Source organism: Chiloscyllium punctatum, chromosome 44, assembly GCF_047496795.1.
Source record: "Chiloscyllium punctatum isolate Juve2018m chromosome 44, sChiPun1.3, whole genome shotgun sequence".
In the NCBI taxonomy this organism is placed as follows: domain Eukaryota; kingdom Metazoa; phylum Chordata; class Chondrichthyes; order Orectolobiformes; family Hemiscylliidae; genus Chiloscyllium; species Chiloscyllium punctatum.
In genome coordinates, this window is record NC_092782.1 from 37,998,962 (window position 1) to 38,021,768 (window position 22,807).

General features: G+C 38.0%; 1 protein-coding gene across 4 annotated transcripts in view; it reads right to left on the reverse strand.

The window, feature by feature from the left end:
- The window catches only part of LOC140466882 (tyrosine-protein phosphatase non-receptor type 12-like), a 129,908-nt gene that overhangs the window by 45,436 nt on the left and 61,665 nt on the right, over nucleotides 1–22,807 (reverse strand). For all 4 annotated transcript variants that reach the window (XM_072562653.1, XM_072562652.1, XM_072562654.1 and 1 more), the window contains exons 2-12: nucleotides 18,193–18,301; nucleotides 16,677–16,753; nucleotides 15,871–15,966; nucleotides 12,040–12,078; nucleotides 11,153–11,224; nucleotides 7,997–8,056; nucleotides 7,437–7,579; nucleotides 5,622–5,688; nucleotides 4,006–4,083; nucleotides 2,107–2,196; nucleotides 723–808 (exon numbers count right to left, since the gene is read on the reverse strand). In XM_072562653.1, coding sequence (XP_072418754.1) covers nucleotides 723–808; nucleotides 2,107–2,196; nucleotides 4,006–4,083; nucleotides 5,622–5,688; nucleotides 7,437–7,579; nucleotides 7,997–8,056; nucleotides 11,153–11,224; nucleotides 12,040–12,078; nucleotides 15,871–15,966; nucleotides 16,677–16,753; nucleotides 18,193–18,301 — 917 coding nt within the window. The remainder of the gene's footprint in view (nucleotides 1–722; nucleotides 809–2,106; nucleotides 2,197–4,005; nucleotides 4,084–5,621; nucleotides 5,689–7,436; nucleotides 7,580–7,996; nucleotides 8,057–11,152; nucleotides 11,225–12,039; nucleotides 12,079–15,870; nucleotides 15,967–16,676; nucleotides 16,754–18,192; nucleotides 18,302–22,807) is intronic.

The window sequence follows — 22,807 nt, forward strand, 5'->3', positions numbered from 1 at the left end:
TTTGGCCTGGGTTCATAATTCTACCCATTCTTTTATTACAAGGTGATTAGTACATTTACACGAATGTTTCTATTGCCAACTTCCCCAGTACCTTTCATAAAAAGCAATTCTGACAAAAATGCCATTCATATGTCACCAAATCCCATTCATGTCTCACGAATTTCACAACTATTTTAAAAATACTCGGCATATTCTACAAATTCCTGCATGTCCTTCCTCTTTCCCACCACTGCAATTGTATTTAGTTTTACTTTCCTGTGCATGCCTGACTTTCTAAATCTGGCCATTTTTGCATTCAAGTTTCCCTCTCCATTTCTTAATTATTTCCACCTTTAAGTGCAACTTGTCATTTTTTTAAAAACATAATAGCATGCAACAGAGTTGTAAGTGCTCAGCTTAAAACCCCATATTTATGGCAAAATGGAATACTGAAGCTGCACCATGTAGTTTCAATTCAAAAAGGTCCACACAGAATATTAGCAATGCTTCATACATGCTTCATACATGAAGCCTCAAAATGTTATTGCATAACTCATCAGCTAAAATTAGACAAATGTAGAGGTAAAAGGTAACTTAAACATCCCACAGATCCAAACAACAGGAATTCCACAAATTATCTACTGGTAAATATCTTCAAGTCTTTAACTGTTTCAATGATCAGAGTTAATGTTACAACTGGTTCTAAACAGTCATGTTAGCTGACATATCAAATTGAAAATCACCTTCGTACTCGTGGTGGCTTTGGTGGTGGTGAATCAGATTTGTCAGGAAGAGAAGAAATAGTTGTATTTTCAGAACTAATGTCATCCTGTTAGAAAAGATATAAAAGCAGCTTAAATGTCAATGGTCATAAAAACCTTTTAATGCACTAACATTCAACATTTTCATATTCTAACAAGGCTAAATAAAATCATTCCATAGATAGAACACATCCAGGAATTGAAGAGGTGGTTCAATAGTAGTTAACTGGAGAATAATAAATAGGAACAGAGAGCAAGTTGCAGATGCAGTAAAGGCACCTGAGGTTGAGAGGCAGGTACACGTGTACTTTCTTTACAAAGCATTTCGCAATCTGTACATACAAGTCTACATTTGCCCAGACGCAAAAATATTGATCACTCCATCTTGTAGATCAAATTTTCCAAGCTAATGAAAACAGGACATCTGAAAAGGCTGCTCCCAGATCCTAGGTCTTGTTAAAAAAAAATTTAGGCACAAAGCTAGTCATTGACAAAAAAAAATCAGCTATAAAATTCTGAAAACTGGATGGTTGGAACTGAATGGACAGATACATGAAGTTTGCAGTTGAACTGTTAGAGATTAACAAGCCATCCTAGATTAATGACCACTGATATTAAGTCAGTTTCCTTAAACGGTCAGTTTCAGCAATATCTGCCATGCCATTCACCACAGATATGTAATTAGAACATACTCAAGACCACACTAAATACCAAAGTAAAATATATTTATGGATAAGTCAAAAGTACTATAAATAAACAAACAGCATACAACTGTTAAAAAGAAATTACAAAATTGGGACCCTGTTAGTTTCATATCATTTTGCTTCAAAAAAAAAAACCAGGAAAAATATCTGCTGAGTACTATTGAAAAGAGCTAAATTTCCTGCCACGGAAGTACTTTTTCCAGATGCTCAGCTCCTCAAGTTCTCTACTTTAAAAAAAAGAGTATTATGTCAAAGTCACAGGTACTGTTCGACTGCTTGTGACCACATTTCACTGCACAAGAGGAAACAGACTTTCCGGAAAATAGCATCCAACCATCTGCGTGTAAAGTTTTTAAAAAATATACTTAGGATCAACTCATTTTATCAGTGTTTTTTCTTAAATGCAAAACCAAATTTTCTGCAAATTATGAAATAATTTAATATTAATCTCCATCATTCATAAGTTGTCAGCATAAAAGTAACCTGATAAACAAATAGCGAGTGTTTCCGTAGTCTAAGTGTCGAACTAATCCAGTTAAGTCACGATTTTTCACACAGCAAAATAAGGAAAATGTATTACACACTTCAACAATTGAAAATTGAATGAAATGTTTACCATAGTCACTTTTAATCAAATAAATTATCTATAAACAATTACTTACAGTGTCAGAAAGATTTTCAGTGCGTTGACTCCTTTGTAGTTCCTTTTCAAATATCTGAGCTATTGCACGATGAACAAGCTCATATTGTTCCTGCAAAACAGAACATACACAGGAACATAGGAAATACGAGAAGTAGGCCACTCAATCACTGAAAACCATTCGCTAAATACAAATATGCTCTCTCACTGAATGAAAAGACTTTCCTATTTAACCTTCTTTTACACTAAATAATCACCATGTTTAGGCTACTTCTCCGAAATCAAGAGCTTTTTACATTTGCTGACTTGAACAGGTTATCAACTACAGGTGATTATTAACTTTCAATCAAATCAGTCGAGTCTCCTACCCACCATAAATACAAAAAAGCAGACTACAGTTGGCATAAAGGACAAGTGGTCCAACTTAATTACGCAAAAATATCTTCGTTTAAAAATTAAGTTCTGCAAGATGCCCACATTTTATTTTAAAATTTAAAGAATTCTATTGTGATCTATTAAAGGATGTACAACTCAAAAAAAAAATCTGATGATTTGTCCAAATTTCAACATTGTGTGTTGTTTTGGCTACTTTAACATTTATTTACACAAACGTCATAATTAGTTACAATATTCAAGTCAGAATTACTGGAACATGGGCCAGATTTTAATGATAGATAATGATAGTTGTACATGGGAGCCCTGTGAAATCCCCAGTGTCACACATTGCAAAGGAATTGCCCAGGAAACTGAAAAGTCCAGCAGGTAATTGCCATACTCCTGGAACCTTCTGCAAGTATCTACCTTATTTGGAGAAAAAAAAGAGGTCCCAGTGTTGTTACGTAAATAGTTATTCAGGAAAAGTTAAGACTATAAAATACCTTGTAACTATTAGTAAGTAGACCAATGTAACTCTCTCAGCCTGAACCACACCTCTCCCAGACACCTTACACACACTTCTCCCTGCAGACCACTTACCCACTTTAACTCTGGGACTTAACCCACACCTCTCCTCCAGACCTACCTCGAACACGCCATTACTTAACTTGTGTTACCTCACTTTACTTTAGCTTGCGATCCCGCACTCTAATCGCACACTTAGAATATGTTCTTATCAGCAGCTGTCAAAGTGGCTGTCTGTGATGTTGGACTTTTAAATTACAGAATACTGCAACTAACTTCTGTGATTTTTAGCTCTTTTTCACAACACCAGGTTTATTTGGAAGCACTAGCTTTCAGAGTACTGCTCCTTCATCAGGTGGTTGTGGAGAATAAGATACAGGACACAGAATTTATAGTAAAAGTTTAACAGTATGATGAAACTGAAATTATATCTTGAAAAAGACCTGGATTGTTTGTCAAGTCTCTCATCTTTGAGAATGACCATGTTGGTTTCAGTTCTTTCATACATGAATTCTAAAACTTTCTTAAAGTTACATTCTCAAGTTCCAAATAAATCTGTTGGACTATAACCTGGTGTTGTGACAATTTTAACTTTGTACAGCCCAGTCCAACACCAGCACCTCCAAATCGTGAGAAAGAGTGTATGGTTTATTTTCCCCAATTGTTCTGCACCATGAGCCTTGATCAGAATTTCCTGTCAGTGAGGCATCATTCATGACATATAAAAGGAGCAGTGGTCAGCTACATCCCTGTAGAAAATTCAGTCCATTATATTTAATGTTATATTGTAAAATTCAAGTTTCTTGACATGCTAAGCAAGATTCTTGAGGATTAAAACAACTGTCAATTTAATCAAGCGCAGTGAAGAAATTGTTTAGAAAATATGGCACTGAAGAAAGCTTAGTTTCATTAACATTCATTGAACAAACTGCACTTACCGAAAATTGCATGTTTGAAGCCCACACTGCTACTGAAACGCAAGAGGAAATAAATAAAATTAACACATCACATGCAATCTTACCTTTGTTTGAACTGCAGAATGCCTTTGTGTTCTCATTTCTTGAATCAAATTGAACACACTGAATTCCTCAGGAATTTTCTAGGAGAAGAAACATTTTGCAAAATGAGAATTCTAGCTGATAAAATTAAATTGTGTTGCAGATTGTTCAGCCAGGGAGATGTTTTGTCAGCATCTATCCTGTCAAGGTCCTAAAGAATTTTATGTTCCATTAGATTACACCTCATTTTTCTAAATTCCAAGAAGGTAGAGCTAATTTCTTTTCATTTAACAATTCTCTTATCAGAAACAAGTCGCCTGGACTCTCACTGAACTTCCTGTCAGCAAACTAAGTCCTTTCTTAAAGGAAGGAGACCAAAACTGCGCCAATGCTTTTTATAAATGGTACAGTTAATGTATAACTTGCATAATTTCAAGTAAGACCTTGAAAAGATGCATCTGCCATCCTTGCATGGCATTTTTGACTAGCAGCTTAATAATTCCAAATCCAACCACTGAATACAGCAAATTTTCCATAGCATGCCTTGGGAATGGCTGGTGCAGCATCATGTATTGAAAGTAATAGCTTAAAGATCACAAAAATTCACTGTTTTTAACATTTATTTATTACATTGGTACTTGAAATGGAAGCTACGTAACCTTAAAATTATGGTGTGTATTATTTTAGTTCCATTTAGATAGCTCCTAAACTGAAAGTACAAAAGTAGACCAAACATAAACCACAAAATCATGTTTCATTAAATCCCAAAATGTATCCACAATGGTATCTTTGAGCAAAATAAAAGCAAAGTCAATGAACTGTATATCAATTTGTGAATCCACTGTGCATCTTGACAATCTGTATGCGAGGGAGATAGAAGCTGATCTCATTATTTAAACCTTCTCTCAAGTCCGCAACCATGTATTTTGTTTTAAGGATTGGAATATTTCACGATGTTCACAGCTACTTAGGAATTTGTTCACACTTTGGAATGTTAATACAAATTTACATAGCTTCCGGTCCTTTAGCTGATTCCATCATCTAATCCCTCATAAAATATACCCACACTCATCCAACTTGACAATTCCCCAAAATTGCCCTAGCTGAGGACAATAAATCTTGACTATAGATAGATCATACACGGATGGGCCCTTTTGTGGTGCAGTGGTAGTGTCCTTACTGCTGGACTGGGAGGTCTGGGTTCAACTCTCACCTGCTCCAGAGTTGTGAAGTAACATCTCTGAACAGGTTGGTTAGAAAAACAGGTTAGATGATACATGGAAATATCAAATCATGCTAGTGTATTTTTGAAAACTGTTGACATGATCGTAGTCACGAAGAAGCAAGTCACACATTTAGTTTATTTGTGCAGATTTGCCTATTAAATATTAGTGATAAAAATGCTTAAATGCTGTTGGATAAATAGAAAATAATTAAACCAATTATTACTCTGAAGTGTTCATTACAAAAATTAAATAAATATCTTATTACCTACAAGACCCTGAAACCACAGTAACCTAGTAAACTGTACTTAAGGATTGAATATTCCCAAATATAGACTAAGTGATGACTTTTTGTTTGTTTGTTTAGCCTCTGCAGGTTTTATTTGAGGACAAAAAAAACTTAACAGATGACTCACCCCTGCTTTTAGCAAATTCCAGGTATAGTCAATTGCACATATGGCACCAGTTCTTCCACATCCAGCACTGTAAGCAGATAATTTCAGGAAATGACTCATTTTTGCATTCCTCATAACACAGTCACTACACCATCTCCATGATCAATACAACAAGAACTCTAACATTGGTGACGTGAAATGTTAATTCCATGGCTTTGAAAAGAAAATGGTACCATCACAATGAAAATTTATTGCCAAGTTAAGGTCAAATTCCTTTTATCTGCTCAGTTCAAAACCAGTGCTCAACTAAAGTTTGTCTGCCAACATGATCCAATTTCAAACAGATAACTCAGTTTCTAGCTAATCTAACTATGTTTCACTAATGTTTGGCACAAGAACAAAACTTTTCTCAGAGAAAAAAACAAAACCAGCATGGAAAGCAAAGGCATACAAAGGACATCTACTGTGACTAGAATCGATGCATTTTCTTCCTCAACCCATTTGCAACTTTTGACATGAATGCTCTTGTGTGTTCAGTTCCACAAAATACCTCATTTGGTTACACCCTTCTAATCTAATTAGGCCATCTCCAATTGCAATGTATCTTTTTTCAAGCCTTCCAACACCTGGAATGAATGAATTGGATTTTTTAAAAGTTTAATTATAAACCAAACAAACAGTCTCCGTGGCATAATAGATTAGTATGTTCAACCACTAACTGTGTTCGTTCTTGTTGCCCCAGCTTAGTGATGCTTTATATAGCACTTCAGAATAACAGAATATCCAAAGATGCTTCAAAGTAAATTTCTAAATGGATAAACACAAGGTCAATTTTCTATTCCAAATATTACTCCTATTAATATTAGCTAGTGAGAGACTTAGTCTATATTTCTTTGTACCATCTGGCTGTTAAATTTTCAGCAAAGATTTTCAGGATTACCTTTGAGATTAATTTTAAGCAGATCCAGCATAAAACAGTATTTATAGTTTTCACAAGAAAATTTTAGTATTATCAGCAAAAAGTTAGTTTGTAAAATTAGTTAATATTAATCATAGTGAACTGATCAACCTGTAGGAGAAATTGCTTTTTCTCCCCACCAAAAATCTGCTACAAAATTATCACTTGCCAAAATTTACCTTTTAAAATAAGTTGACAGAACAGAATAGGAAAACCGCTGCATACTGTGGGCCAGAAGGAAGTACTCATACAAAGAAACATACAAGGTTGTTACTGTACTTGACAAGGTAGATAGAGATAAATTGTTTGGCCTTATGCAAGTATCTAGGACCGGTGGACATACTATCAAAGGAAGGAGTCACACATTTAAGACTTGAGATGAGGAGGGATTTTTTTACCCAAACGATTGTTCATCTGTGGAATTCTTTACCAGACAGCTGTCAAGGATAGGTTATTCAGTATCTTCAAAGCTGAGTGAGACAGAGTTTCGATCAGTAAGGGAATCAAGGTTTTTGAGCAAAGGCGGGAAAGCGGTGTTGAGAATTATCAGATCAGTATGATTTTATTGATGTGGTATAAACTCGATGGGCTGAAAAGCCTACTTCTGCTACAATATCTTATGGTCTTAAACTTTAAAATTAACCAGACCTAGTTTGCTGATGACAGAGCAAACAAATATGTACAGCTCTGCTTACATTTGTACACTCTTATATAATTGCCTGTATAACCAAATCAACAGAAACATGGAATTCTTCAAATCCTCTGTTTAAAAATGTAAATTTATAAAGAGATTTAATGAGAAAATAAATTATTGCCCAAATTAACCTTTGATTACTTTTCAAATTTGTAAAGTAAAAGTAGAAATATTTCCCCTATACCTGCAGTGGATACAAATGGGGACATCCTCATGTTCTTGATATTCTCGCATCAAACTGATCATATCCAAAATAGAATCAAATGAAGATGGAACATCATGATCAGGCCAGTTTATGTAATGAAATTGATAGATTCTCCGAGATTCCTAGGTATGAAAGAAATAAATGAACATTTAATTATCTCCTACTTACCAAAAGCCAAGTTACTTTCATAACGGACGTGGTGAAGATTAACCAATGGAAGGATGAACTTTGATCTACTGTACTTTATTTTTCATTACATTAACAGTCTTATTGTGACTAGCATGCCTTACAACTTGTGCATTGACAATAAAGGTCCCAGTTTTGCTGAATCTGAACATGTCATAATGTTTACTTCTTCGGATTTAAGACCTTTCACTCTTCTCCTTCATTTTTCAGCTCAAAAGTGCTTTTGCCCAATGATGAAGAAATGCAAATCATTTTCTTTAAAAAAAACACATCAGCAATATGTATCTTTACCAAAGATTAAATTACCCCAAAAAGTAAACTAGATCCATTGTTTACACTGGACCATAACTCACATTCTGGAATTCCACTAATAGAGTCCTTATAAAATAGTCATCTCTTGATTGTTCTGCTTCCTGGAAAAGCAACAGAAACACAAAGTCGTTAAGCATCAAGACTGGAATGTTTTATAGGACTGTAGAATCTGCAGTTGTAGCCAATGGTTAGAAGACATGGTGTGCAATGAAGGACATAAGTGAAAACGTTGAGTCACAATGTTACTTTCTGCATAAATTCCTGCCACATCCTAGTGTTTTCATTTATCTGATTTTACAGCCATCTCAAAAGTTAAAACTCCATCAGTCCAAACACTGAATGCATATCAACTATTGGTCATAATGCCCCAACTACCTCAAGCACTCACTTCCTTTCAATAACAAACTGTGTTTAAAAACTGAATCATCCTGCAGAATCAAACCATACTCCCTCAAGAGATCATTCCCCCATTTTTTCAACATCAAATGCAAGATGCCTTTTCAATGCTCTATTTGTACCAGCCCCTGCGATTACTTCTGGCATCTCTTCAATACACACACCACCCTCTGGGAGAAAAGGCTGCTCCTTTGGTCCTTTTAAATCTTTGCCCCCTCACCTTAAATCTATGCCCTTTAATTCTGGATTCTCCCACCCCAGGGAAAAGACCTTGGTCCATTTACCCTATCCATGCCTCTCAGGATTTTATAAAACTCTAAGGTCAACCCTCAGCCTCCAATGTGCCAGGAAAAATAGCACCAAGCCAATTCAACCTCTCAGTTCAAATCCTCCAATCCTGGCAACATCCTTGTAAATCTCTTCTGAACCCTTTCAAGTTTAACAACATCCCTCCTATAGCAGGGAAACCAGAATTGCACACAATATTCTAAAAGTGGCCTAACCAATGTCCTGTATAGTTGCAACATGATCGTCTATACTCAATGCACTGACCAATAAAGAAAAGCATACCAAACACCTTCTTCACTAACCTATCAACTTGTGATTCCACTTCCTAAGGAGCTATGAACCTGCACTCCAAGGTCTCTTTATTCAGCAACACTCCAGAGGACCTTAGCATCAAGTCCTACCCCAATTTGCCTTTCCAAAATACAGCACCTCACATTTATCTACATTAAACTCCAACTGCTACTCCTTAACCTTTTGGCCCATCTGGTCAATATCCCATTATATTTTGAGGTAATCTTCTTCGCTGTCCACGACACCTCCAGTTTTGGTGTTATCTGCAAACTTACTAACCATGCCTCTTTCGATCACATCCAAAACATTTGTACAAATGACGAAAAGCAGTGGATCCAGCAATTTTTGTAGCACAGCAGTGGTCACAGACCACCAGTCTGAAAAGCAACCCTCCACCACCACCTTCTCACTTCTACCTTTGAACCAGCTCTGTACCCAAATGACTAGTTCTCTCTGTATTCCAAATGATCTAAACTTACTAACCAGTCTACAGTGAGGAACCTTGTTGAATGCCTTACTAAAGTCCATATAGATCACGTCCACCACTCTTCCCTAATCCTCTTTGTTACTTCTTCAAAAAAGTCAATCAAGTTCGTGGACATGATTTCCCATGCACAAAGACATGTTGGCTATCCCTAATCAGTCCTTGCCTTTCCAAACACATGTAAATCCTGTCCCTCAAGATTCCCTCCAACAACATGCCCACCACTCTTGTCAAGCTCACCAGACTACAGTTCCCTGGCTTTTCTTTACCACCTTTCTTAAATAGTGGCACCACGTTGGCCAACCTTCAATCTTCTGAGATCTCGCCTGTGGCTTTCGATAGACAAATATCTCAACATGAAGCAAGGGGCGGCACGGTGGTTCAGTGGTTAGCACTGTTGCCTTACAGCACCAGGATCCCAGGTTCAATTCCAGTCTCGGGTAACTGTCTGTGTGGAGTTTGCACATTCTCGTGTCTGCGTGGGTTTCCTGTGGGTACTCCGGTTTCCTCCCACAGTCCAAAGATGTGCAGGTCAGGTGAATTGGCCATGCTAATTTGCCCGTAGTGTTAGGTGCATTAATCAGAGGGAAATGGGACTGGGTAGGTTGCTCTTTGGAGGGTCGGTGTGAACTTATTGGGCCGAAGGGCCTATTTCCACACTGTAGGGAATCTAATCATCTAATCAAAAAAGCCCAGTAATCACTTCCCAGAGAGCTTGAAAGGTACACCTGATCAGGTCCCAAAGGATTTGTCCACTTTTATGCATATTAAAATGTCCAGCACCACCATCTCTGTAACATGGACATTTTGCAAGATGTCACTACTTAGTTCTCCACATTGTTTATCTTTCATGTCATTCTCCACATTAAACACTGATGCAAAATATCCATTAACAGTCTCCCCCAGCTTCTGCAGTTCCACCAATAGGCTGCTTTGCAGATCTTTGAGGGGCCTATTTTCTCCCTACTACTTACTCTTTTATCCTTAATATTTGTAGAATCCCTTTGGATTCTCCTTAATTCTACATGCCAAAGATATCTCATGTCCCCTTTTTGCTATCCTGATTTCCCTCTTGAAGTATACTCCTACACTCTCCTAGGAAAGGACTTGATTTCTGCTATCTATACCTGACATATACTTACTTATTCTTCATCAAAATCTCAACTTCTCTCGTCATCCAGCATTTCCTACATCTACCAGCTTTGCCCTTCACCCTAATAGGAACAGATGGACTCTGAACTCTTACTTCATTTTCAGCTGTCTCTTTACCTACGAACATCCCCCCAAACAATTTTGGAAGTTTTTGCCTAATACAGTCAAAATTGGCCTTCCTCCAATTTAGAACTTCAACTTATAGATCCAATCTATCCTTTTCCATCACTAGACTGAACTGCAATGTTCATTTAGATGTCTGACTGACAATCATGTACAGGCTCAAACATGAAGACGAAGCAATTTTTTTGGGCAGACACAGTATGGTCATCAAAACAGTACCCCATCAAAATATACTTCAATCGTGTATAATATTATTTTAATTTGAAGAAATTGGGCCATTATAACGATACATGCAGAGAAGTCAACACGAGATTACTAATTATTTGAACCTAGAAAGTAGTTAAAAAGTAAACTGAAGCAACGCACATCATTTTCCCAAGATTTATCACCAACCAATTAGCCAATGACATAATATCATTCCCTCCTCCCCAAAACACAAATCACAAATAGTAAAAGTACTTACACAAGTAATCTGAAATTCTCCAAGGTGGAGAACTCCATCCCCATGTAATGGCCAGTAGCGCTCACACTTTTTCTAGAGAGAAATGGGCATGTTAAAATTATTACTGTACATTTATTCATGCCATTATTTAGTTTTGCATCAAGAAAACAAGCTGCCCTCAAAACCTAACTTGCAGTGAAATTTATTGCACGCATTGATTGTTACAAATTACAAACCACAACTAGATTCTACAGTAACTTTTAAAAAGTCATTTAAAAATTAAACAATAAGAGAAATCAATCTTTCAAGAGATCAAAACTTTCACTGAGAATAAAGCTTGAATATAATGTGCTAAGCAAACGAAAATACACGTGGGTTTGCATTCAACTAAGCTACCTCCATTTGATTTTCCTACCTATTGTGACTACACTTGGTTGCCCAGTCCACCTAGTCATATCATCTGTAGCATGTGCAGGGATTCCTTGCTACTTACTTGATCATCTCTCTTCAAACAAAAGTACTTAAAACGAAGGTTAACAAGCTATGTAGCAAGCTCAGAGTTTCAACCAGTCATTTTTAACTTTAAAACAAGAGAACAGCTGTCATCCGAGAGTCCAGAAGAACGTGCAATATTGTACCTTGACAGCTCAAAAATGCTTATTCCTTTTTAGTCATTTTTCACAGACCTTAACTGGAATATGCATATATATAAAACATGCTTACAATCAAGCAAAATTGTATTACATCTTGAGCAGGTGGTTTTAGATCTCAGAACATTTATATACCAACAAGATGTACAAACAAGTTTCAAACAAGGCATGAGACTACTGCACAGTTATCCTTCACGTTATTTACAAAGAAAGACTTAAAAACATACAGAACATGATAACTAAAACAATGAAACTCACTCTCCCCATTTCAAACTCACGGCAAGCCATCACAATTATCTGGAAACAAAAAAGTAAAGGTTATTAGCTGAATAAGTGAAGTAGATCTATAGTTACAAATTTGTGACGATACTGTATTTCAAGTTCTTGTTTGTGAAGCCTGCACAACAAATGCAAAGTTCAGTGGTAAAAGAAACTGCTTCAATGACTTCAAAACATAAGTCATTAGTGTAAAATGGAAAAGGAATGGGATGAAAAAGTGTATAATTGTTGGCACCACATTGTGACAGGGATGCAGATTAGATTTGATTACTTACAGTGTGGAAACAGGCCCTTTGGCCCAACAAGTCCACACCGACCCTCCGAAAAGCAACCCACCCAGACCCATTCCCCTACATTTATGCTTTCATCTAACACTACGAGCAATTTTGCATGGCCAAGTCATCTAACCTGCACATTTTTGGACTGTGGGAGGAAACCAGAGCAAACCCACGCAGACACGGGGAGAATGTGCAAACTCCACACAGACAGTTGCCTGAGGCGGGAATTGAACCCAGGTCTCTGGCACTGTGGGGCAGCAGTGCTAACCACTGTGCCACCCACTTATAGTGGTTCCAGAATGAAAATCCTCAGTTGTCAAGATGGACTGGGAAATTGGAACTGTTCTCCTGGGAGGTGGTGAGATAGGGGTTTTCAGAGTTAAGGGTGGTGTGGGTGGAGTGAAAGAGGAGAAGTTGTTCCCACTCACATGGAGGATTAGAATATGAATACAAGGACATAACTATGGGATGATGTGTGGGGAGGAGACTTTTTCACATGGTAAATGATTGGGGATGACTGGGAGGTTTCGTTGGGGCACTGAAAAGGCACTGGATGACTGTTTGGATGCGGGTTGAGTTCACGTGCTGGGGCTGGAAGTGCAATTAGCACTGGATGGTGGTGCTTGTTTGGGGAGCTAGTGCAGGTACCATGAGCCAGGTGGCTCCTTCTGCACCTTAACAATTCTGTGACTCTGAGATTCAGTAAAGGACTAACACAAGTGCGAATCATGCAATTTTCGACGATACTGGATTTCAAGTTCTTGTTTTAAAATCAGATATTTAACTTCAAATGACAGAACTCCAAACCTACACAAGTAAATCCGCAAGTCAGAAGCATAGGGGCTTGGTTTGTTTTCTTGGCCAGGTGGCTGGTTTGCTATGAAGTGTAACTGCAATAGTAGGAGTTCAATTTCTGCACTGGTGCAGATTGCCACAAAGGACGCTCCTTCTTAACCTCTCTCCTCACCTGAGGCGCAGTGACCTTCAGGTTAAATCGTGACCAGTCATCTCTCTAAGGAGAGCAGCCCTGGACGTTTACCTTTAAGTCAAAAGCTAAATGATAACAAAAAGTTGATAGTTACTACTTAACAGTCAGAGAGATGTACAGCATGGAAACAGACCCTTCAGTCCACGCCATCCAAATATCCCAACCAAATCTAGTCCCACCTGCCAGCACTTGGTCCATATCCCTCCAAATTCTTCCTATTCATATATCCATTCAGATGCCTTTTAAATGCTGCAATTGTACCAGCCTCCACCACTTCCTCTGACAGTTCATTCCATACACGCACCACCGTATGCGTGAAAAGGTTGCCTCTTAGGTCTCTCTTATATCTTTCCCCTCTCACCCTAAACCTATGCCCTCTAGTTTTGGGCTCCCCCACCCCAGGGAAAAGACCTTACCTATTTATCCTATCCATGCTGCTCATGATCGTATAAACCTCTATGAGGTCATCCCTCAGCCTTCGACGCTCCAGGGAAAACAACCCCAGACTATTCAACTACTCACTGTAGCTCAAATCCTCCAACCCTGGCAACATCCTTTTAAGTCTTTTCTGAACTCTTAAGTTTCACAACATCCTTCTGATAAGGAATCCAGTAGTGGACCCACAACCGATCCTTGTGGCACTCCACTGGTCACAGGCCTCAGTCTGAAAAACAACCCTCCTACACCACCCTCTGTCTTCTACCTTCGATCCAAATGGCCAGTTCTCCCTGTATCCCACGAGATCTAATGTTGCTAACCCGTCTCCTATGGGGAACCTTGTCGAACGCCTTATTGAAGTCCATACAGATCACATCAACCTCTGTGTCTCATCAGTCCTCTTAGATAATTCTTTGAAAAACTCAATCAAGTTCATGAGACATGATTTCCCACACATAAAGCCATGTTGACTATACCTAATCAGTCCTTGCCTTTCCAAATAAGTGTACATCCTGTCCCTCAAGATTCCCTCCAACTTGCTCGTCACCAATGTTAGGCTCACTGGTCTATAGTTCCTTGGTTTGTCCCTACCACTTTTCTTAGATAGTGGCACCACATTAGCCAACCACCTCACCTGTGACTATCAATGATACAAATATCTCATCAAGGAGCCTAGCTTCCCTCAGTGTTCTAGGGTACACCTGATCAGGTCCTGGGGATTTATCCACCTTTATGCATTTCAATACATCTTTTGAGTCTGTAATATGGACACTAAGACGTCATCACCTATTTCCCTACATTTTATTTCTTCCATGTCCTTTTCCACAGTAAACACGGATTCAAAATACTCATTCAGTATTTCCCCCATCTCCTGTGGCTCCACACAAAGGCTGCGTTGCTAATCTTTGAGGGGCCCTATTGGCTCCCTAGTTAACTTTTTGTCCTTTATTTGGAAAAATCTTTTGAATTCTCCTTAACCCTATTTACCCTGATTTTCCTTCCACTGCCTTTATACTCTAAGGATTCACTCGATTTCTCCGGTCTACACCTGACATATGCTTCCTTCGTTTCCTTAACTAAACCCTCAATTTCTCTTGTCATCCGGCATTCCCTACACCTACCATCCTTTCTTTTCACCCTAACAGGAATATACTGTCTCTGGACTCTCGTTACCTCATTTCTGAAGGCTTTCCATTTTCCAGTCATCCCTTTACCTGTGAGCATCTGCACCCAATTAGCTTTTGAAAGTTCTTGCCTAATACCATCAAAATTGGCCTTCCTCCAATGTAGAACTTCAACTGTAAGATCTGGTCTAACCTCACTGCCTCTAACTGTTGCTCCAACCAATCCATTCGACCCGACAGGATTCACAACCAACAACATTTATTGCTGATATAATCCTCAGTAACCCTGAAACTCCCATATCCGACAAGAGCATATCACTCTACTAAAGGCCATTTTGCTCCTTCCAGTCTATAGACCCAGAAAATAGATTGGAAGGAGCAAAATGGCCTTTAGTAGAGTGATATGCTCTTGTAAGATGTGGGAATTTCGGGAGAGTTTAAGGGTTACTGAGTATTGGTAGTTAATTCTTAAAAGGGTAAAATGCACTGTTCTGCCACCAGTGATCCAAGAATGGATCTGCATTAATTGCATTCAACAGAACATTCTTGATTCAAATATAAAATGACTTTGCAAGTTAACAATGCGTTCATCAGAAGTTTCATTACAAATTGGTTAATCCCCTGTAATTTCTCACAAATGCAAAACAAAAGAACAATCATTCTGCAATGCAAGTTAAATTGGCTTATAACAGTTTTGTTGAGTCACATTTTATTTTTATTTATTCATAAGATGTGGGTCCCGCTGTTTTTAATCCATCCCCAATGTCTCTTAAGTGGTAGATAAGCTGCCTTCTTGAACCATACCGCTTGAGAGTTTAATTAATTACACTGAATAAAAACAAAAAATAGGAAACAGTCTACCTTGAATTTTACATTTTCAGGATAATTTTGTTTCTAGTAGGAGTGATGAATCTTTCAATTTATTTTAGATACTATCAAATACGACAAGTTAAAGTTCTGTCAATCAAAAGAAATCACTTACTACAACTTTGTATTCCCAGATCATCCTCCAAAAGTCAAGTACAGAATTTGCAAGTGGGCCCTGGGTAGCTATGTATGATCTTGGCCCATAAACTCCCTAGAAAATGATAGGAACATACATTTCATCAAATTTCTTTTACAAAGTAATACAAAATACTTAACTTTCTAAACTGTTAAGATAAATGTTCCAAGAATACACATGCATAATATGCAAACAAATGAATAGGGCCAATATTATTACATAAAGTTACTAAGTATACAAAAACTCAATCTGAAAATTAAAAGAATAAATTCAATTTGCTATATCTCATTACTTTAAAAAGTTCATTTTTGAATATTCAAGAGATTTTTATAGTATGACAAAACTCAGTTTTCACAATTAGCCCCATGCATCAAACAATTTGCTTTTTTCCCATCTCATGTCTACTATTCCCTCACAGAGTCAGGACAGAAAATTAAATTATTTAATGCTGACCAATATAGCTCGACTGTGGAATCAGCAATAATTGAGGTCTAATGTGCTGTCAGTGACTTTGGAGAATACCAGTCAATTGTAACAAAATCCAAACGTAATCACCAGTTAATTTCATCATTACCTTTTACCCTTACGTTTTATCATCGTGGAAAAGCTTTGAGGAAATTATTGTTGACTGTTAGCCAAAACCACAGAAAACAAAAAAAAACTTTAAACATAAACCATGTAGTGATGACAGAACATCTTCGTTTAAGTATTAAAATTGTAAAATTCTGTGATATAATGCTGAACAATTTTCTCCTCTTAACAAAATGCTGAAATATAAACATTACCTTAATAAAATTAGCATTGATATAATCTGAATCTTGATCTGAAATTTTCAATGCAAGTTTCACCCTGCTATGGTCAACTACAGTGTGGAAAAGGAAGAGAGAATTTTAAAAAAACTTAACAAATATTAAAGTAAATTAACACAATATATATGTTCAAATACCATTAAACACTAACTCAAAAAGTCACTCATCCTACTGACATCCAAGCTGTCCTATTCATGAGAAAATAATTTGCAAACAATTGGAGACATCAGGAGTTGATAAAGTTTCAGTCGTAAATTCTGTACGAAGCATTTAAGTGATCACATGAAGCACATTGAAATATAAAAAACTGTCATGACAGCAAAATACAATACAATATTTTAATCAGTGAACAGAAACAGGTAAAAGTTACAAGACAATTGTAATAGTAACTAAACAAAGATTCTATTACACTTTAGTCAATACCATAAAATAGTCAACTGTAATAAAATTCCTGTACTTGCTGATCACCATTAGCTCCCAGTTGAACATAATATTCCTTTTTAAAAAGTTATTTTCACTACCAAAGCCTTGCCCTAACTCTACAATCTCGTAGAGACAATCTCTGAATTATGGCCGTTTTGTAGCACAGAACTTAAGTCTTGCCAAAAAAGTCATTTGGCTAAAGCGTTTTGTGGTGACTCAGCTGAACAATTGGTAAAAAATCCCAAAGTCAAGCAAAAATAACATTTATAGTGACTAAGAGGAGAATGTTAACTAGTAGGTAAGAAAACTATTTTGTGCTTGCTAGAAGCTTCATGTAGTAATACATACAGCCCTGTCGTTGCAGACAAAGAACATGTGCATACACTGCACATGTTTCAGCTTAACACAACTGGGGACAGCTATTCACTGGTTCATTTCTTCGAGGCAGTACCTTGACCAGAGAATATCTGCCTAGTCTACAGTTTAAACAAAGCTTGGCAGTTGACTGTCAGTCATTAACTAGTGCATTCGCCACAGCAATGCCTTGGCCACAGTCCATCAACAAATGTTCAAATCTCATCGGTGAAAAACTTGTTGCCCATTGACTTTAGTATTCCTTGAGAATTTTCATGACGACTGAAAGATGAATATCTTTAACAAAATTTACCTTTATTCAGCAGTACCTCAAACATATCTGCACTTCTCTAATTCTAGCATCTTGGGCATTAATAATTATAATTGCCTCAGCATGGGTAGTCCTGCTCTCAGATACCTTGGCTCTAACTCGCTGCAATTACTCGTTTAAACCTCTCCACCTTTGTTCACTGAACATTCTCCCAAAAATCTCTTTTGGACCATGCTTTTGATTATCTGCCCTAACAGTGCCTGGCTGAATGTCAATTTGGCTTCTAATGCTCATGTTAAGGGCCTTGAACAGTTAGCAAAAGTACGAAATGAATTCAAGTTGTTGTTGTTACAAAAATCAATTATCCTCAAAACTGCATGAACGTTCTAATCATACAAAGTATTTAGTTACTATTAAATTTCAAAAACAAATGGTTAAATTTACATGGCAAGATGTCTTTATATCTGTTCTTTTTAACATTTTCTTCCTTTTCTCCAATGTTTGTTGGGTAGATCTTCTCAGTTCTATATTTAGTTGACAGTCTTCTGAGTCGCTGTTTAAATACAGAAAATAACAATTAAATATTCAATATTTATACAATTTAACAAATTCAGTCAGAAAATACAAAGCATAACTCAAAAATAAAACAAATTACATGAAGGTATCCAGAACATATGATACTTTAACTGGTTGGCACAATAAAAAAAGTTACTTTCATTTGTTTACTTGGAAAATTCTTCATAAGTATTGCAATACTAATGTTAACTTCATGTTTCATTCATACAATGTGGGCATCACTGGACAGGAATGGTGTTACTCCCCACCCCTTAGACTCTGCAGAATGAGTAGAACTGCCTTATTAAATTGTTGTAGTCCTTGAGGTACAGGGATAAACTCACTGTTTTTGCAAATGGAATTCCAGAAGTTTGAACCAATGTCAATGAAGTGAGCTGATTGCTCCTGAATGGTGGTGTCAAGCTTCTTAAGTTTTAGAGCTGCAGCCATCCAGCCAAATGGAGAGTATTCCATAAACTACTAACTTGCGCCTTCCAGTTGGTGGATAAGCACTTCAGCACAAAGCTGGTGGACTCGAGAGAATTCCTAGCCTCTGACCTGCTCTTCTGGCCACAGTATTTACATGGCTGGTTCAGTTCACTTTCTAGTCATTATGAACCCCAGGAGGTTCAGAGTGGTGGATTCAGTGATGGATTCAGTGATGGTCATGTAATTGAACAACAAGGGTCACAGCTAGATTCTCTTGGAAGATGGTCATTCCCAGGCACTTTATACTATATTTGATCAATGACCCCTGTCTTGATGTCAAGGGTCATCATTCTCACCTCTGGAGTTGAGCACTTTTGTCCACATTTAGACCAATGTTGTCATGAGACCAGGACCAGACTGGCCCTGGTGAAACACAGGAAACAGGTTATTCTTGTTCAAGAGCTGTTCTACAGTAATAGCCCTACCCATGACTTTGCTGATGGTCAAGAGTAGACTGATGGGCAGTAATTAGTGGGTTGGATTTGCCCTCCCTTTTGTGCAATTTTCCACATTGTTGGGTTGATATCAATCTTGTAGCTAGACTATTACAAGTCTTTAGCACTAGTATGAAAATGCTGTCAGGGCCACAGCCTTTGTAATATCCAGTGCCTTCAGCCATTTCTTGATATCACATGGAGTGAATTGAATTGGTTGAAAGATTGAAAAATGTTTCTAGTTTTCAACAAACCAACCAAAACTTCTTGATACAAAAGGTTAGGAAACTAAAACACTCATGTTCCTGTGGCACAGTCCCTGCCTCTGAGGTAAAAGTCCCAGATTGAAATCCCACCGACTCCAGAGGTGTGTAATAACATCTCTGAATAAGTAGATTAGAAAATACCTACAACTTATGCTCTAATATCCAGAATCAACATGAGAGAGATAGAAGTGTGCTCAAACACAGCACAGATGTACTCTAAGGATGATGATCCTGTTCAGAAAGATCCCATGGATTTTTCCAGTGATCCTCCCAGCTGAGTGTGATACTGTGGAGCACCAAATCTCAAAAGCTTTGTCTCCTTTACAAAGGAATTACAGCTCTTCACTGAAGATGATCGGCCTATAAAGCTCTCTCAAAATGCTGGTCCATCACGGATTGCCTCAATAAGTGTTCACATCCACATAACGCAATCCTTTTCTCCTAGCTTGGATTCTAGCATCTTCTCATTAGGTACAACTCCAGCTTTTTCACAGACAACTAGTTTCACATTGCTGACACCATCCCAATTTTGCTCCAAATCCCAATTCTATTCTGCTGCAACGTACCAGCTGTATACTTCCTTCACTCCATTCTCAGTTGACAAGGCTACTTCAGAGGTTGAATTGCTTCAGACAGTTTCCAGAGCTTCTGAGCCTTAATGCCAACTCTTAAATACATGTAGGGGTTCCCAAGACCTTTTTCCTACACAACAGCTTGGTGCAGCATCTTTTTGACATGTAATAGCTTCCCCTGCTGCAGAACATTCCCTGCTTCATGGGATTACTTTCATTCCGGTACTCCCATTCCGGTACTCCCATGGTCAGTTTTAGACACCATCAACCCACAGGAATATCCCTGCCTGTGCCAGACTAAAAGTAAAAATAGAATGCAGGGTTGAGTAAGCAGAGCCTGTCCATGTCTGTACGTGTGTGGAATGCAGAGAGGACAGCACACCATGTCTTCAACGTCTACCCACAAAAAACTAAATTCAGGTTCACAATGACAATGAAATTGCATTAAAAAAAAACACAATCTCCAGTTTTAACTTTAGTTCTAAATTTGTTGGGCTTCAATTCCCAAAAGGCTAGGTTTAGTTTTTAGCGTTGTGTAAAAGCTATGATTTGGCTTTCACACAAGATCAACTTTTGTGCAAGTAAATATGTTAGCAGAATCACAGGAACTAGACCTTAATTTTCCATAACTGCTGTGCTAGAAGTTGAGCAGTACTAGAGCAAAAAAATATGGAAATCATACACATACACTTCAACCCTCACCTGAATCACAGCTTGAGAATGGATTTTCAGGAGCCTGTAATCTCAAAAGCTATCCATGCAAGCACAAAGAGCATTATAATGCTCAAATCATCAAGTGCAAAAGGTGCAACCACAGCACCAGTTTCATGCATACAATGAAAATTAGATACTTGACCAAAGTGACAACAAACGCAATCTTCTGAAACCACATAGCATTAGTTATCATTGCATGAGAGACCCAGGACACCAAACGAACCAAGTTCAAATCCATTTTAGGCTGACTCATACTAATGTTCAGAAATATTCACGCCTATGGCTTGATGCTGTAAAAGCCACATATGAGCAATGTCAGGAACATCAAGATACGGTTGAAGAAATGCCACGTGCAAAAATCTGAACAGCCAAAAAAAGGGTTTGAGGGAAAAGCATGTTCATGCCTACTGAAACAATAAAAAACCTTTGATCGAGATTTATTCATCCTATTTTCAAAAAAAGATTAAAATACAAAGTGCAAGTAAGCGGCTCACAAGAATTTATTACAAAGTTTCTAATTTATTTAAAATAGCATAAAATAGTCAAAGATATACATGTTTCTAAAAATTGCATGAGACATAGCACTGAAGATTTATGGTCCAGGACTTGGCCCATAGCCAAGATACTCCAGGACACTTCCAAAAGTGGCATCCACCTCACTATATGGAAAAGTGCCAAGTATGCTCTGTCCACAAAAAGGAAACCCAAACCCATCAATTACTGTCCCAGTCAATGCTCAAAAGTGCTGAAAGGTGCCATGGATCATGTTATTAAGCAGTTTTTACTCGACAACAACCTGCTCATTAGCATTCAGTTTGGGCCCCACTCTGCCTATGGCTATGAATTCCATGGGCTCACCACCCTCTGGCTGAAGAAGTTTCTCCTTACCTCCGTTCTAAAAGGTCTTCCCTTTACTCTCAGGCTGTGCCCTTGGGTCCTAGTCTCTCCTACCAATAGAAACATCTTCCCAACAGACACTCTGTCCAGGCCATTCAGTTTTCTGTGTGCTTAAATTAGATTCCCCCGCCCTCATCCTTCTAAACTCCATTGAGCATAAATCCAGAGTCCTCAAGCATTCCTCATATGCTAAGCTTTTCATTCCTGGGACCATGCTAGTGAACCTCCTCTGAACACAGTCCAGGGCCAGTGCATCCTTCCTGAGATATGGGGCCCAAAAAAGTGTGCACAATACTCCAAATGTAGTCAGACCCTACAGAGGTTCAGAAGTACATCCCTGCTTTTCTATTCAAGTCTCAAAAGAAATGCCACCATTTCAGTTGCCTTCTTAACCACTGACTCAACCTGCAAGTTTATTTTAAGAGAATCCTGGATGAGAACTTCCATGTCTCTATGCACCTGAGACTTCTGAATTTTGTCCCATTCCATGCCTCTAATCTTCCTACAAAAGTGCATGACCTCACACTTTCCCACTTGTATTCCATCTGCCATTTATCCACTCTCCTAACCTGTCTAAATCCTTCTGCAGCCTCCTCAATGCTGCCTGTTCCTCTACCTATCTTTCTATTGTCTGCAAACTTAGCCAGAATGCACTCAGTTCTTTCATCTAGACCGTTAATGTATGAAGCGAAAAGTTGTGGTCCCAACATTAAGCCTTGTGGAAAACCACTCAGGCTGCCATCCTGAGAAGGACTCTTTTATTCCCACTCTCTGCCAGACAGCCAAGCTTCAATTCATGCTAGCAACCTGCCTCTGACACCATGGGCCCTTACCTTACTCAACAGCCTCTAGTGTGGCACCTCGTCAAAGGCCTCCTTCAAGTCTAAGTGAGACTGTGTATCGGGTATGATCAGGTAGTGAAAGAGTTTAAGTTTTGAGTTTGTGAAACAAGAGGTTCAGCTGAGCATGACTGAGATCAGGTAAGAGATTGCAGTTGACAATGGGGTGCTGGAGGCAAGGGTAATGGGTTAACAAGGTGGAAAAGCATTCATTATGTAGAGCCATTTAACAATATTTCTGGATGTGTTTTGTTGGCAACAAACCCAACAAGCAGACAAAACACATCCGGAAA